The sequence below is a fragment of the Engraulis encrasicolus genome, chromosome 12 (genome assembly GCF_034702125.1).
Source record: "Engraulis encrasicolus isolate BLACKSEA-1 chromosome 12, IST_EnEncr_1.0, whole genome shotgun sequence".
In the NCBI taxonomy this organism is placed as follows: domain Eukaryota; kingdom Metazoa; phylum Chordata; class Actinopteri; order Clupeiformes; family Engraulidae; genus Engraulis; species Engraulis encrasicolus.
This window is the reverse complement of record NC_085868.1, coordinates 24,129,604-24,147,550: the sequence shown is the minus strand read 5'-3', so window position 1 is coordinate 24,147,550 and position 17,947 is coordinate 24,129,604. Positions and strand designations below refer to the sequence as shown.

At 46.2% G+C, this 17,947-nt stretch overlaps 1 protein-coding gene across 1 annotated transcript in view; it reads left to right on the top strand.

Annotated features, from left to right (window-relative positions):
- The window catches only part of ppp1r9alb (protein phosphatase 1 regulatory subunit 9A-like B), a 49,205-nt gene that overhangs the window by 22,304 nt on the left and 8,954 nt on the right, over window positions 1–17,947 (top strand). Inside the window, exons 9-17 of the mRNA XM_063211805.1 lie at window positions 853–1,082; window positions 3,227–3,323; window positions 3,603–3,747; window positions 5,138–5,307; window positions 7,276–7,446; window positions 8,222–8,375; window positions 8,938–8,995; window positions 9,297–9,368; window positions 12,238–12,448. Coding sequence (XP_063067875.1) covers window positions 853–1,082; window positions 3,227–3,323; window positions 3,603–3,747; window positions 5,138–5,307; window positions 7,276–7,446; window positions 8,222–8,375; window positions 8,938–8,995; window positions 9,297–9,368; window positions 12,238–12,448 — 1,308 coding nt within the window. The remainder of the gene's footprint in view (window positions 1–852; window positions 1,083–3,226; window positions 3,324–3,602; window positions 3,748–5,137; window positions 5,308–7,275; window positions 7,447–8,221; window positions 8,376–8,937; window positions 8,996–9,296; window positions 9,369–12,237; window positions 12,449–17,947) is intronic.

Sequence of the window (17,947 nt, the reverse complement as noted above, 5' to 3'; positions counted from 1 at the left end):
AGGACATCCTTGTTTTGTATGGTAGCTGGTCATAAAGAGGGGTTTTGATGGACTGTATGGTCACTAGAGTTTAGGATGTGTTCCCGGCCCACCACCATTTCTGTCTTTGCTGTTGAGGTCAGAGGTCAGTATGCAGATCAGGGTTCAAAGCCGGATGCACCAGATTGTTACGCTGTGTGTGTTTGAGCGTGAGCGTGCGCAGCTGGAGGAGCAGAGAGCGAAGCTGCATAGGAGGTGGCAGGAGAATACTGTCGTGAGCGGATTTGTCTATTAGTAGAAGTGTTCATATTATAATTACTGATAATAATGTCAATATCACCATCATTATTGTAACTGTGTGCGTTTGGGAGTGAGAGCGCGGCCTGGGAGGAGCAGAGTGCAGAGGTGGCAGGAGAGGAGGTGGCAGGAGGGCAGCGAGAGGCTATTACTATTAATATTATTTATATAACTATTATATGCAGGGCTCTGTATGAACTTTTTTCATCACTGGCCAAAATGGCTAATAGATGTCAATCTTACTAGCCAAACACACATTCACTAATGGGTCAAAGTGGCTACTACAGTAAGTCGGTCTTCTCTACCAGCCAAACTGAAATTTCACCAACATTTGGCCGGTTGGCTGGTGTTAATTTAGAGCCCTGATTGTAAGTAATATTATTATTATTGTCGTCATCATTATCATTGTAACTGTACACCTTTGAGCGTGAGCGCGCAGCCTTGCAGGAACAAAGCGGGGAGCTGGAGAGGAGGTGGCAGGAGGATACTGTAGTGAGATATAATAATATCATTATTGATACTAATGTCAATAAATAATTACTGATACTAATGCCCATATCGCTATTGTCATTGTAGCTGTGTGCGTTTGAGCGTGAGCGCGCGGCCTGGGAGGAGCAGAGTGCGGAGCTGGAGAGGAGGTGGCAGGAGAGCAGCGAGAGGCTGCGGAGGCTGGAGGGCTTCTGGGAGGAGTCGCAGCAGCTGTGCCAGACCGTCAGCCAGCGCCTCGCACAGGCCCAGACCCAACACGAGGTGATGGAGGCCCAGTACAGGGACACGCAGGAGCAACTGCAGCACTATGAACAGAGGTGAGGAGAAGACGACACATTCTCACACACACACACACACACACACACACACACACACACACACACACACACACACACACACACACACACACACACACACACACACACACACACTCACACACACACACACACACACACACACACACACACACACACACACACACACTACTACGCCCCAGGCCCAGTATAGGGACACACAGGTACAACTGCAGCAGTATGAACAGAGGTGAGGAGAAGGCGACATGCACACACGCGCGCGCACACACACACACACACACACACACACACACACACACACACACACACACACACACACACACACACACACACACACACACACACACACACAATAACACAACACGCACACTACTACGCCCCAGACCCAGTACAGGGACACATACACACACACACACACACACACACACACACACACACACACACACACACACACACACACACACACACACACACAATAAGACAACACACACACACACACACACACACACACACACACAATCACACACAATAAGACAACACACACACACAATAAGACAACACACACACACACACACACACACACACACACACACACACACACACACACACACACACACACACACACACACACACACACACAATAAGACAACACACACACTACTACGCCCCAGACCCAGTATAGGGACACACAGGTACAACTGCAGCACAGTATGAACAGAGGTGAGGAGGAGTTCTCTCTCTCTCACACACACACACGCACACGCACACGCACACGCACACACACCTGCCGTATATGACTAGCGTATGTGTTTGCATGTGAGTCTTAGTTAGAAATACAAGATGGGCCGCACACACTTAGACAGATCACATATATTTATTAATTTCGTTTTTTACACCAGCTGTTTGCACATGTAAGGCAAAACCACAGACGCATTGCTATAAAATTGATCCAAGAATGTATACAAATACCTGCAGGAGCCTTTTTTATGCAGATTTTACATTCGTATCCTGCAGAGGTATTTACATTTCTTCTGACTTAATGTACATGCACTTATTATATTATATTAACAGTATAATGCATAAGCACACATGCATAAGTACACGTTCACGTCATTGTTTTTACTGTAAAGATGATCTGAACCGATTTTCCCTCTTGAATTCTCTTCATGTACCAGTCTGTTTGGCTTCTTAAAAGTTCACCTAATCTGCCCTGATGTTATCTAGATCCAAACCAACTTTGAATATTTCATCTGTTGTGCATGTTTTTCTTTCTTTTTTTAGCCTGCTTGCGGGCACACAGAGGCCTTTCACTCGTTTTTCCTTGTTTTCCCTCCGTGTCCGTTCCCATTGAAATGAAGATGGTAGAATGTTCAAGTCACCCACTCAAGCAGTTAGTGGGCTGTGAGCTGTGTAACCTGCCCACAGTTTTTCAATAAATGTAAACAACCACTTCACCTATCAACTAGGTAAATATAGGCTAGTGACAGAGAGGACTTAGCCCTGACTGTGAGCGTTGTAAGTCTCATGTGCCAGAATGTTTCATACAGGGCAGCTTAAAATGGTGCCAAACACTCATTAACACACACTATGGAATTTTACCATGTTCATGTAGGGCCTATTGAAAATGTTGAGTGTAAATCAGTCAGCACGTAGGTGTGAAGATGAACTGAATCGTTTGGCCTAGACAAATGATAGAAGTGTCACCCAGACCTCCATGACGGTGATGCGTGAATTTCATTTGGCACCAGCAAAACTTTTTGAGTTCTGGACATTTTGAAGTAAGGCAGTAGTAGGCTACTCGTTTTTTTGCAATGTCCTGGCCAACGGTCAGTTTTAGAACCTTAGAATTATACAACTCGGTCCTGCCGTGGCCAACCGGTAGGGCACTCGCCTGCCATAAAGACTGACCCGGGTTCGATTTCCCTCTCAGGTCCTTTGCAGACCCCTCCCCGTCTCTCTCAATTCGCTTCCTGTCCTCCTCTCGCGCTGTCCTGTCAGATAAAGTTGTAAAAGACCCCAAAAAATCTTTAAAAAAGAACTATAGAACTCTGTTCACAAATCTCACAATACACATGGGTACACACCCAGCCATTGCAGTGTTGGGTTGAGCTGGGCCTAATGCCTGAGTGCTTTTTGTTTGTCATCAGGGAGGCAGACCTGCTCAAGAGAGAGGAGGAGATGAAGCGCGTCCTGGAGGAGAGGGAAAGAGAGTTCCAGAAGAAGGTTGAGAAACTTGAGGAACTGGTGAGAGCCATGCTGTCATTTATTTGTGTTTTGGGTTTGTTTGTTATTATGTACTAATTGGATCACATTGTGGGATGAAACATATCATCATTGTCAACATCAACATTATAGTGTTATCATACTCATAACAATAGTAAGACCTCAGTACCGTATTGCATACTGTAGTTATAAGTGACTCTGTCATCATCATCATCACCATCATCATCATCTTCATCATCATCACCATGATCATCAACATGTTCACCCTCTCTCTCTCTCTCCCTCCCTCTCTATCCATAGACGGCTGAGTTGGAGAGTAGGGGCCGTGGCAAGCCACCTCAGCCCGGGGCAGAGCTGCGTGTCCTGGGGGGAGAGAGCCGCCTCAGCAGCCCTGACTCTGGAGGCTCGGACCACAACGGCCTCTCCACCGACGAGCCCATCTCCGGTAGGTCACCTACATCATGCCTATCTACCTCATTACCACGCCCACATTTCAAAAAATGTTGTGCTACCACAGGATTTCTGATACAAGATACAAGATATTTTATTGTCATGTGTACATGAATTCCAGAATTCATGTCTAGAATTCATGTCCAATGAAAAGCGTCCCTGCTCGCAGAGTCCCAAAAAAAGGTAAAAATTAAAAAAAGACAAAAGTAGAAGTTAAGAAAAAGAAGTATGAAAAAAGTTTTAAAAGCTGCATTTTAAAAAGGCAGGCTGGAGAAAGGGGGGGAGATCATGAGTGAAAGACTGTTTTCCTTCCTGTGGTGACTTGGAGTTCAACAGCCTGATGGATTGAGGAAAGAAGCTGTCCCTAAGTCGGCTGGTGTGGGCGTGCATGCACCTGTATCTGCGGGCAGATGGTAGTAGGGGTGAAGTATGTGTGGCTGGGATGGTGCGGATCCATTATTATTCGTTTGGCTTTCCTTTGACACCTAAGTGATCTGCTAGTTCCTGTTAAGCTGCCCATAGCCCCTCTGAATGAAGATAAATACCTGTAGATCACCTCCCTATGTGCCCCTATTTGCACAGGCACAGACAAAATTGTGATAATTGTTTGGAAGGATAGTTGCCGTGTTCAGACAGCCCATTCCTGCACTTAATCTTGAACCAGCTGACGTTTTCATGCTGGAAATCAGAGCATTTGGGAATCGGAAAGTTGGTTTGCGATGTGAAAACGAAAATACTGACGTGTCAATGTCAAACCCTCAGTATAACAGCACAATTTTGTCACACGATGTCAGATCCATACTGGGTGGACGCGGTGCCCAAGATGCACACACACACGCACACGTGCGCACACACGTCACTATATATTTGGATGTGTGGCTAGCAATTTGTACATAATATTGTACGGCATATTTTACCCACATATTTTTTATGCGAGATTCAGACTGGGTGAATGGGGTGCCTGAGATGCTCACAGGCTCGCACTAAACTACACACACACACACACGTCACTATATATTTGGATGTGTGGCTAGCAATTTGTACATAATATTGTACGGCATATTTTACCCACATATTTTTTATGCGAGATTCAGACTGGGTGGATGGGGTGCCTGAGATGCTCACAGGCTCGCACTAAATTACACACACACACACACACACACACACACACACACACACACACACACACACACACACACACACACACACACACACACACACACACACACACACAGACACACACACACAGACACACACACAAACACACACACAGAAAATGAACACGCACAAACACACATGCACACAACTCAATATATGTTTGGATGTATACATACTGAATGGCTAGTATTAGTTAGTAGTATTTCCTATTGTTTTTTTTCTGCCAGATCCAGACTGGGTGGACGCGGTACCCGAGACTCGCCGCCTGGACTGCAGTGCCCACCGCGCCAAGGCCCAGCTGGCACAGAGGTCACGACGACAGCGCCCGTCCCGACACAAGCTCCGCGAGTCCGGAAGCACCCGGAGCGACCCCACAAAGACCCCCGACAAAGACCAGGTCAGGACCGGGTGCTCCAATAGGCTAGTGTTTCTCAACGGGGGCGCTACAGCCCCCCAGGGGGCGTTGAGAAGGATGCATCTGAGTGGGGGCGGCGCTTAGTTCCCATTGGGGAGGGGGACATTAGTTTATTTCATTTTTCAATACTAAGGGGGGCGTTGGCAGGGTTATGATGAGGTCAGGGGGCGTTGGGAGGCTTATCATGAGGTCAAGGAGGTGTTTATTCAAAAAAGGTTGAGAACCACTGGGCTTTTCACTTTCAGGCCCCATCAAATTCGGACCATTTAATTTATGACTATTTGACAATTCTATGCAATGAATAGGTAGATACTATAAATACAAAAGACAGATACATGTACGCAAATCAGATAGTAGATTCAAACATTTAGGTGAAATATTACATTGAATAACAAATTGATTAACCCAACTGTATTGCTGGGGCATGTTCAGTGAGCATGTGCTTGTTGTGTGGAGTTCGTAGCTGGCCTCACACTTAGGAGTTTTTTTTTAAGCTGTCAGTTTGACTGTGGCATGTAACTTTGAAAAGTCTTTCATGCCGACTAAAAGCCTGACTTGCTCAGTCAGTCCCAGCCCAGCTAATGGCTTCAGAGGCTGCAGCTGAGGATGGAAATAGTTTCCAGGGGTGAGGAGGAGTGTTCTGACTGGAGTCCCAACTGTCGACTCTGGCAGAGAGAGAGAGAGAGAGAGAGAGAGAGAGAGAGAGAGAGAGAGAGAGAGAGAGAGAGAGAGAGAGAGAGAGAGAGAGAGAGAGAGAGAGAGAGAGAGAGATAGAGAGAGAGAGAGAGAGAGAGAGAGAGAGAGAGAGAGAGAGAGAGAGAGAGAGAGAGAGAGAGAGAGCAGGCGTGAATTTAGGTCTGGACCTGAAAAGGGAGACTGAACAGCATAGCAGGCTGTGCTCAGTTTACATATGCAGCGCTGTCGTCTACCGCTGGCACCATTTTTCTATGCTATTTGGCCAGACGGCAATATTTGACGCTGAGCGGATAACATGCCCATCGTGAGTCATGTTAGACCCTTGACCTAGACCTAGACCTTAAACCTAACAGTCAGTGGTGTGATGTCATGCTGGTGCAATGTTGGGCATACTTTTGAGTGCTGTGGCACTTTCAGATGCCAAGGGCATACTTTTGGCGTCAGATATTGCTGCCTGGTCATTTGAGTCAAATGAATCTGTGGTTGCATATCGGCTGCTCTGTGCGTTCCCTTCATTTGTAAAGATATATTTGGACCTTTTTTGCATTCGTTGTGACAGGACAGAGGAGATAGACAGGAAACGAGCGAGGAGAGAAAGGATCAGGAAAGGACCTCTGGTCAGAATCGAACCCGGGTCCCCAGTATAATGCTATGGCACGGCACTTTAGCCCACTGGGCTACGGTGCCCCATGCCGTGTGTTTTCAGTGGCATAAACTATGACCTTCAGGGAGGAAGAGACCGCGTGCACACTCTTGTCCATCGTGCTGAATTTTAATTACAGAAACAACGTAAAACTTGAGAAAGGCCACACTGTCCGAAACTAAATAAAAATAAAATTCAGCACGATGGACAAGAGTGTGCGGTATCTTCCTCTCAGAAAGTGATCTTGCACCCGAACCTCTGGTGTGCGTTGGTTTCCTCTTACAAATAAGCTATAACCTTGCCATACCAGAAGCAAGGTGAATATAGAGGCAGATCAAGGGAGAGACAGGTGTGTGTGTGTGCGTGTGCGTGTGCGTGCGTGCGTGTCGGTGTTTATGTTGTGTTTATGTCCATGTTTATGTCTATGTGCGTGTGCGCTCGTGTCCATCTTTATGTATGTATGTATGTATGTATGTATGTATGTATGTATGTATGTATGTATGTATGTATGTATGTATGTATGTATGTATGTATGTATGTATGTATGTATGCTTGCTTGTGTGTGTGTGGGTGTGTTTCCGTCTGTGTCCATCCCACATCCACTCCCCCAGGAGGCAGTAGAGCAGAGCAGGGAGGGGAAGGATGCAGTGCTGGAGGCCAGCAGTGGCAGCTGTAAGCGGCGCTCCCTGGTGGAGAGCCTTGCCCTCCCCGTGCCCATCATGACCCCTGAGGGTGGCTCCCGGGGGCCTTCAGGGGACAACAGCCTCTGCACCACACCCCAGGTACTCCTGACACTCACAGTTCAAAATGCTGCTTTCACACACCTCTGTAGTTGGACAGGTGCGTAGGATATTACCCCAGTCGAGTTGTCATTCAAGTGTAAAGAAATCCCGCGCACTGCCTATCCCACCACCAAACTTTAATACAACATTTCGGTCATCCGACCTTCTTCGGGTAAAGTTACAAACACGATTCAAGCACAAACTTTAAAAAAAGTGTGGTTTACTAGCTTGGACCAATCAGGTGAAGATTGACGCATCGCCTATCCATTACACAACCTGTTGAAGTCAAGCGTGAGGAGATACTGACTTGCGTTGAAATATTGTTGTTAGACTGCTCTCCAGAATGTGGCTATTGCTTCCACTCACTTGGAATGAGCACTTTGAACAGCATCACTCTGCTAGTAGATCGGATTGTCATATCGTATATCATATTTCTGTCATCGATTTTTTTTTTTTTTGGCCTGTTGTATTGTTGAATTTGTAGGGACATCAAAGTACATTCCTAGCAACAGATTTTTTTTTTATACCGATGGAAATGGCTATTACAGACTTGAACTTGAACTTGGAACTTGAATATTTTATCTGGAGAACTAAGGTTGATTTTCAGTTCAGTTCAGTTCAGTTTATTGGTCAGACACTTGTCCAAATCCACATACAACATAGGGTTTATACACATCACAACAGACCAGGACAAACAAGGAGAACAACACATAAAGTGACCAAAATAATTAAAGAAAAAAAAATATATATTTTTTTTTGACAATCTCTGGATCAGGGTGGTGGCGGTTTTGGGGACCTGAGTGGCAGTGGCAGCCCCAGCGTGTCCCCCCCGACGGACGCCTCAACCCCCCACTCCCCCTCCAGCCTCCTCCAGAGCCTCCGCAGCAAGCGCTCCAAGAGCAGGGACAAGAAGGCCAGCAAGACCAAAGGTACTGTAGGTGGCTCTCTCTCTGTGTGTGCGTGTGCGTGTGCGTGTGTGTGTGTGTGTGTGTGTGTGTGTGTGTGTGTGTGTGTGTGTGTGTGTGTGTGTGTGTGTGTGTGTGTGTGTGTGTGTGTGTGTGTGTGTGTGTGTGCGTGTGCGTGTGCGTGTGTGTGTGTGTGTGTGTGTGTGTGTGTGTACAGGGCTGTGTGTGATTGCGCATGTGTGTGTGTATACAGCATAGACTACAGGGCTGCCTGTGTAATTGTGTGTGTGTGTGCGTGTGCGTGTGCGTGTGCGTGTGCGTGTGCGTGTGCGTGTGCGTGTGTATACAGTATAGAACAGGGGTGCATGTGTGTAATTGTGTGTGTGTGTGTGTGTGTGTGCGTGCGTGCATGAGTGTGTGTGCCCGTTTGGATCTGTTTTTTATTGGTTGCCATTCATTTGTTTTCCTCAAATCGTTATATTGGTGATGATTTTTTACTTAGCTTGTATTTGGATTTCATGGGAATCTTGAGCAGCATTTACAACATACTGTATTGAGTATCTGGCATGGTCCTGTGTTACTACAGATGAGGACCACGACAGCTCATCATCTGGGAAGTCCAAAAGGAGATTTCCTGATTTCAGGTGAGTTTGTCCTAGCTCTTGGCGCCACAAAAACAGCTTGTCTAACTGCATATCGCTCAAGTGTCCTTTTAAAGTGATACTGTCACAATTTTTATTTTACACCTCCCCTTGAGTTAAATAATAGGGTTTTACCATTCTCCTGTACTTTCAACCATTCTCTGGGTATGGCAGTGCAAATTTTACCTCCAAGCTATCAGTTAACATTGAGTCCTATGAGACCAGCTGGCGGCTAACTGGGACAGTATCACTTTAAGCGAATAGAGCTAATGAGACTTTGCTTGAATGCTTCCTCTCCCTCCAGTGGCCTTAGAAGGTCGGGTGGCAAAGGACGCAAGCAGGAGAAGGACGCACTGCGGGGGTCACTGGAGAGCAGGTACAGTACAGACTACAGAGTATGCTAAATCAGTGGTTCTTAACCTGGGGTGCTGCGGCAGAGATTTCAGCGGGTGCGCGGAATTTTGTTTGTGTTGAGGTTGTGGCCCAAAATTCTGCTTCCTAACATTATAATTTGGCCAAATTAAGACCAAATTTAAACACGTTTTCGTTCCCATGTAAATTCATTAAAGTATTGATTAATGTCTAAAGTAAGAATCATTGTAATTAATCACTTAAATCATTTTTTTTGGTGCGTATAGACGTGTAGACATTTGGGATGGGGGTGCGCGGCTTGTCTTGGGAACAGCTAAGGGGGTGCAAAGGTTAAGAACCACTGTGCTAAATGATGGACGGGTGAATGGATGAATGAAAGGTTTAGACTCCAGGCTTGTGAAAATTCAGAATTGAATGAATTTGAATTCAAAGTAATGCCATAATATGAACACAAGGTGGTGGTGTTACGTGTACTCTCAATGGGTGGTGTAGCTTAAATTAAAAGAAATTCAAGGCAATGACACCACCTAGTGTTCGTATTATGGCATTACTTTGAATTCAAATTCATCCAATTCGGAATTTCGTACAAGCCTGTTAGACTCGGATGAAAACGTGACAAACGTTGAAACTCTAGTAGTCCTTTTGCACAAGCACATTGAATGACAACTGTGTATGTTGATGTGCTATACAAATACTATTGCGATTGCTTCATTGCTATTGCTATTCGATTTCACATCTGAGCAGCTCAGTTGAACCATGCTTTCTTATTTGAGTTAGTCATCTCCTGTGGGTGGACCAGACAGTAAACTACTGGCAGCAAGGAGGATGTTATATTTTTACCATGTTACTGACTGGTTACTTAGAGTCAGCGCTTTTTGCTAGTGTTTTTTTAATACCTTTTTGGCAGTGGTTTCTTTTTATAGCCCCACGCGGGTAATGTAGGGTGAGCCCTAGCCCATTGCTCAGAGTCCTGATCTGAACTCACAGAGTGCAGCCCGGAGACAACGTCCTGGGGAAGTCAGACTATGCCGGTTATGTAAGCAGTAGCATAAATAATATATTTCACTCACGGTGACAAGCGTATGAGATTCGCACAGTTTTAAGGCTGTGAAGGTTTTTTTTTCTTTTCCTTTCATTTATGCTCAGGATGTTCAAAGCCCCTTGGGATTTGACATCGCCTCAGAGGTTAGCTTCGAAGATGTCATCTCTCTGTCTGTTTCTTGCTCAATCTTGCTCTGTTTTTCGCTCTGTTCCTCTCTCTCTCTTTCTCTCTTTCTCTCTCTCTCTCTCTCTCTCTCTCTCTCTCTCTCTCTCTCTCTCTCTCTGTCTGTCTGTCTGTCTGTCTGTCTGTCTGTCTGTCTCTCTCTCTCTCTCTCTCTCTCTCTCTCTCTCTCTCTCTCTCTCTCTCTCTCTCTCTCTCTTTCGCTCTCTCTCTTATCCTGCTGTCTCTTTTCTATCTTTTATCCCTCTGTATTTGTCACCCTGAATGTCTCTGACCCCCCCCAACTCTTGCCACCACCCCTGATGCCACCACACTCTATTCCTGTGCCCCTCTCTTTCTTTGGGTGTTTATTTAGTCGTGCTGCCTTTTATCTACCCAATTCTCTCTCTTTCTCTCTCTGTATCGTTTTTGTCTGTCTCTCTGTCTGCTGTTGCCTGTCTGTCCCATGTCTGTGTCTGTCTTTCTGCATATGTCATTTCATCTGTGTGTCTGTTTGCCTGTGCATACAGCATCTGCCTGGGTTGGTTCATCTAACTGTCTGTCTGCCTGCCTGTTTATCTGTTTGTTTGCCTTGCTTGTTCAACTGCCTGCCTGTCTGCCTGTCTGTCTGCCTGGTGGTTGATCTTACTGTCTGTCTGTCATTTCATCTATACATGCTGTTTCATTTGTCTGTAAGCCTGTCTCTCTGTATCTGATTTTCTGTCTGTCTGTCTCTCTGTATCTGATTTTCGGTTTGTCTGTCTGTCTGTCTATCTGTATTGCCTGTTCATCTGTCTGTCTGTCTGTCTGCTTTTCTGTCTGCTTGTCTGTCTGTCTGTCTGTCTGTCTGTCTATCTATCTATATTGCCTGTCCATCTGTCTGTCTGCCTGTCCACCTCCCCCAGGGGCTCCAGGGAGGGACCTGTGAGATGTGTCCAGAGTCAGCACCTCCCCCTCAGGTTCACTGACGTCTGTCTCCCTGTCCTCTCTCTATACTACAGCAGCTGTCTGTCTGTCTGTCTGTCTGTCTGTCTGTCTGTCTGTCTGTCTGTCTGTCTGTCTGTCTGTCAGTTCACTCCCTTTCTCCCCCAAGTGTTCTGGTTACCTGCTGGATGTCTCCAGTGGCAACTTTTTTTCCGTCAGCTTCACTGGCACCTCTGTCCTTGTCTGTGTCTGTCTGTCTTTCTACATGTATGTGTCTGTCTTTCTGTATGTATCTGTCTATCTATCTGTATTTTCAACGGAGGCCAACTAGCAGAGTATGGCATGGAACGTTAGTAAACCTCCCTCCCGAAGCCTCAATACAGTGGTAGAGTTTGGCTATCAAATCGGCCCTTTAGCTTAGCACGCACGTACTGTCCTCCCATTCCCGAACTGATGTAGTTGACGAGGTGGCAGGTTCACGTCCCCAAGGGGGACGAACCGTGCGAGAACACCTCTGTCACAGTGGTGCCATGACCTGGATGGGAGTGAGGTTTAGGGGGGGAGAATGTAACGGAGGGCAACTAGCAGAGTGTGGCTTCCCTCCCGAAGCCTCAATACAGTAAGTAGCATTAGGCTATCGGACCGGCCCTTTAGCTCAGCGGTCTCCGTGTGACCTCTGTCACATATGTATGTGTCTGTCTGTCTGTCTGTCTGTCCATGACCTGTGTCTCTGTCCATCTGCCACCAGGGGTTCTGGTGACCTGCTCGATGTCTCCAGTGGCAACGGCTCCCCCTCGGGTTCCCTGACGTCCGTCCCCTCCTGCATGCCCTTCTCCTGGTTCGGGGACCGCGAGCGCGACCGAGAGCAGGAGCGGGACAAGGACCAATCACTATCCAGCTGCAGCCTGCCACACACGCCCACCGAGAGACAGGTCGACCGCTCCAGCCGCAGAGAGAAGGTGAGAGAACAGAGGGGGGGGGTGGAGGGGGAAACGGCAAGAGGGATGAATTTAGAGGATGGTGTTTGAAAGTTATGGTGGTCATATCCACAAAAACAGCAATCCAGATGATAGAAAATTGTTGTAGATAATTGAGGACAGTGCTCTACTATACTCACTGGGTATAAGCTCTAAAAAGTTTTTTGTTTTGGCGTCAAAGGGTTAAAACTGATGGGGAGGGATGAAGGGTCCAGTTTGCAGCCCATTGGTTTTCGACCAAGCTGAGCAGAATTCTCCATCATAGAATAAAGTGAATGCGAGAGGAAAAATAACTCTTATTTGAGAAGGTTTGTCGATGACGCATCACAGCACAGCACTGGTGACAATAAATGGAAGTGGTAACAATTCAGGAACAATGAGACAGAAAACAATTATAAAAGGTGATGATGAGAAATGTGCTGTTATCAACTGTTATACAATAGTAAACCATAGTACAACTAATGTGACCAATCTTTGAAAAAACTCCTCACAAAGAAACTCCTCAAAGAAACTGAAGATGAGCTTGGAGAAAGTAAGAGAGAAGCCACAGACAAGCAGAGATAGGCAGGTGATGAAGTGGGATTGCCATGTAAAAGGTCCCTATCTACCGTACCAGGAAATGAGAGACAGCTGGAGTGATGGAGAGAGCCTGAGAGGGGAACAGCCGGGCCCGGGAGAAGTAATCAGCTGGTTTATCTTCTGTCTGATGTGGTTTGGCGTGAGAGAACATTGAGGTCAGGCCTAGACTGGTAATCTGGCATACAGGGCATTTTCCGGGGAGGGAGGTCAGTCTTCACAGTCGATATACTGCTGTTTTTTTTTCTAAGGTACTGGCTCACAGTTTTAGAGGGGACGGCCCAAGGGTCCAACTCTGATAAAGACAGTGGACTGTGCCAAGCATTATATAGTATGAACACGGCTTGTACGGTTGAGGGGCCAGTTTAAACCAAAAGTGCCCTGGTGTTTAGAAGAAAAAAAATTGGTCCCATTACAGCCCTGACGAAGGCACTAGACTGCACTAGCCCATCTCATCTCACAGCCATTTGTTTTTATCTGCACTCTCCTGCACAGAGCAACTTGTCGTGGCCCTCGCTGCTTCTGTCTCACTCCCTAGACTCGGTACAGTATAAAGTAAGACCTCGACCGTCGAGAGAGAGCTCTTATAGATTAGCAAGACTGACAGTGTCTCGCTTTTTCAGTCCAACTCTTAAATCCGTCAGCTCAAGTATGCTACTAACCTTAGTCTACTGTAGTATGGGTAAAACAGGCCTCTGTACATCTGTTGTTTGTTCTGTAGTGCATAGTAGGATTAGATATGTGTCAAGTGGCTCAGAAATCAACAACCTGTGCACTTTGTATTTACTAGTGATGTCAGCTATGATTATGTCCTCGATTGTAAGTCACTTTGGTTTAAAAAAGCACCTACCAAATGCATTGTAATGTAATGTAATAATAATGAGTTTTTTTAATAATAAAGACTTTTTTTTAGACTCCACAGCCACCCACGTCTAAAAATGCCTTCAAATGTACACGTCCCTAATTTTAGGGCTAAGAAACGTCTAAATACCTGTGGCCCAAGGAGCTTCTCCTTACTAGTATATTTAATACTTGTGTATTTAAAATGACAAGGAAGTGAATTTTGGTACAGTTCTCCATATGCATGTGTAGGTGTTGCATGCCAAATAGAGTTAAGTTCACACTTCTGTTAACCATACTAACATCGTGTTAGTGCACAAAAGTACTGTTGAGCCAATTTAGGATAATGGGCTGTTGTGGTGGTAGTGCGTGGCTACTAACCTCTGGAGTTTAAACATCAAACAAAAGCAAGATTCCAAGGCCCTCTGCTGTTAGTCGGTTTTTTATATTTACCACATGCACCGACGCATCTCTCTCTAAACCTCTGTAGGACTTTTTGTGCGTGTGTTTGTGTGCGTGTGTTTGGATGCATCATGTGGGTATCGGTGGCTTGGGCTTGGGTTCTGTGTTTGTTGATGTACCACAGTATCTGTTGTGTTTGTTTTTTTCCCGTTTGTGTGATGTATTTGTGTATGCGCTTCTTTACCTGTATGTGCCTGTTTGGATGTGTGTGTGTGTGTGCGCGTTGGCTCTGGTTGTAGAGTCTCTCTATGACCGATGAGTCCAACCCCAGTAGTCCTCGTACAGCCATGGCGGCAGTCCTGTCGGAACGCCACCCCGCCGCGCGCTCGCACCCTCTCGCCTTCTCCTCCAGCGAGGTGAGTGAGGGGCGGAGGTCAAAGGGTCACCAGAAGTCACCTCGCATGACCCCTGACCCTTAATTAAAGAGACATTCCACCATTTCTGGAAATGAGCCTAATTTACACCTCCCCTTGAGTAGATACGGTAGCGTACTAGCGTACCTTCCTCCTGTACTTCTAGACGTCTGGCCATGCTAATTCTACCTCAAAGCTAGCATCTAGATATCATTGAATAGTAATTCAGTCGTTGACCGTTTCTAGCTTGGAACTAAGAGCAATATCACCAGACAAAAAGAACAACTGAAAGAACAGGAGAAAGGTAGAACTCAATTATTTAACTCAAGGTTTAAAGGGAGTTGTAAAATGAGCTTATTTCCAGACATGGCGGAATGTCAATTCAACAATCACCTGCAGTTCTGACAGTAGAGCATGTTAGTGAAGGCTAGCAAAGCTAAGGCATTAGCAGTGGGCATCCTAGGAGGCTTGGAGGTGCGCATGCAGATGTGCGTGCGTGTGTGCACTTGCAAGTGTCCATACCTTCTCTTATATGGGAAAGTTGGAGAAGGACGACAGGTATGATAGGGGTGGGTATTGGCAAAGGGTTCGCGATTCAATAAGCATCACGATACACATGCCACGATGTGATTCTATCGCGAGGCATTGCGGTTCATGTACTATTGAGATGTATTGCGATATTCACCTCAGTAAATGTGTAAAAATTAATCTTATTTGTCAGTTGCTGTGTAGCATTCATGAGTAAATTCATATTATTTAAGCATTTTAGCATCAGGGAGAGATCATCCATTACAACAGAAATATTACCTACTCTACTGAACAAAATGAACCAGTGACAAATATAATTGTATTATTATTAAATAATTGTCATGAATCGATGCAGTATAACGTAGAAATATGTATTGCGATACCTTGTCATGAATCGATTCAGCATATTGTGAAAATAAGTATCACAATGTAATGTATTGTCATTGTGGTGTATTTTCACAGAGAATAACGCACACGGAGACAGTCAGCCCTTTTGCTGTGAGTTGTGTCTTTACTTCAGGTTAAGCAGGAAGCAACATACAGGTGTCAGGTGTTCCTTAATTAGACTTCCCAATTACCCAAACCCCAATCACGTTTCAATACATCACATCACCCCCCTTTTAAAATAAAAGAACTTTGTTACCCCAGCAATAATGAACTTTAATACATCAGTGTACCCAACACCCCCAAAACCCAAATGTCTTTTTTTCTTTTTTCTTTTTGCATCTTTTTTTCTTTTTTTAAACTAGTAGCACTCTATACAAAAGCAGTCCAATGTGGAATCCATTCTTGCCAAAGTAACTGCTGGTTAAGGAACATAACGCTCAGGTGGCTTCCGTTCTCTGCCCGAGCGACGCAAGTCTGGAGAGGCAGCGGGCACCTCGCTGTCCATGTGCAGGGGACCATCATCTGCTGGCATGTCCAGCTTCTCACTGGGCTGGTCGGATGTGGGCTGGTCGGCAAGGTCAGCAGGTGTACAGTCCGTATTCAGATCCAGCTCCTCGGCTGCGACACGAGACCGCAACTGATCCCCATGTCTCCTGTAGGTAATGTCTCTGTCTGTCCCCTGAACTCTGTAAGACACTGGTCCTGTTTGCTTCATTATCACTCCTGGAATCCATTTCTCTCTTCCCCCTGCTGTATTTTGAAGATACACAGGGTCATCCTGAGAAAAAGATCTACTCACTGCTCGCCGATCATGGTAGAACTTCTGCATGTACTGCTTCTTTCGAACTGTGAGCGCTGTGTCAGGATGAATCAGGTCCAGGCGGGTGCGCATGTGCCTGTTCAGAAACAAATCAGCAGGCGACTGGCCTGTAGTACAGTTAGGAGTACAGCGGTATTGCATTAGACACACAGAGATCTTGTCCTCTATATCCATGGAAGTCTGTCCAAGTTTCTTATTTCCATTTTTAAATGTTTGCACATACCTTTCGGCGAGACCATTGCTAGCAGGGTGACCCGGGGCACTGGTGGAGTGTAGAATTCCATTCTGCCTCATGAAGGTTTTGAATTCCTCAGACGTGTACTGCGTTGCGTTATCTGTAACAACATGCTCCGGAAGGCCGTATGCTGCAAACAGCCTACGCAGTCTGGTGATGGTGGCTTGTGAGGTGAGGGATAGCATTCTGAACACCTCCAGCCACTTGGAGTACGCATCCACCACTATCATGAAAGTGTGACCTAGGAAGGGGCCTGCAAAGTCTATGTGTAGTCTTTTCCAGCTCTGGCCTGGAAACTCCCATGGATGTAATGGTACCTGCCGAGGCTTCCGTTGTTCCAACTGGCAAGGCTCGCAGGCTTTGCATACCTGTTCTAGATCTTCATCAATCTTGGGCCACCACACGTACTTGCGTGCGAGAGATTTTATCTTTACTATACCCGGGTGTCCCGAGTGCAGCTCCTTTTTGACGAGCTTTCTCAGTTTCTCTGGTAGCACGACCCTGGTGCCCCATAGGACACATCCCCGTTCAGTGGACAGTTCATATCGGCGTGAGTGGAAGGCTTTCAGAGTAGAATCCACGACCGCCGGCCAGCCATCCATGATGAATTTCAGGACCTTGGACAGCACGCAGTCTGTCCGTGTGGCGCGTGCCACCTGGTCAGCATCCACGGGTGCTTGTTCTAGGTGCTCTGCTAACAGTGCATGAATGCTCTCCGAGATGGCTGCTGTGCCGGCATCACTTGTCTCGGGTAAAGGGACTCTTGACAGTCCATCTGCATTGCTGTGTTTCTCAGATGCACAGTACACAATGGTATAATCATAAGCAGACAGTATGATGGCCCATCTTTGAATCCGTGCTGCAGCCATAGTGGGCAGACATTTGTGCTCTCCAAAAAGAGTCAGCAAGGGCTTGTGGTCAGTCACTATTTTAAATTTCCGCCCCCACAAGTACTGGTGGAACTTTTTAACTCCAAATATCACTGACAGCCCCTCTTTTTCTATTTGTGAGTAATTTCTTTCAGCAGGGTTCAGCGTACGAGAGGCATATGCAATGGGCCTCTTCTCTCCAGATGGTAGTTCATGTTGAATGACAGCCCCTATGCCATAGGCTGATGAATCACAGGCCAGTACCAGAGGCAAGTCTGGATTGTAGTGCATTAGCACCTGGTCACTGGCTAACAATTCTTTGCATGCCTCAAAGGCTTTTTGCTGTGGTTTCGTCCACTCCCACTCAGTGTGGTCTTTTAACAGTTTGTAGAGTGGGGCCAATAGGGTGCT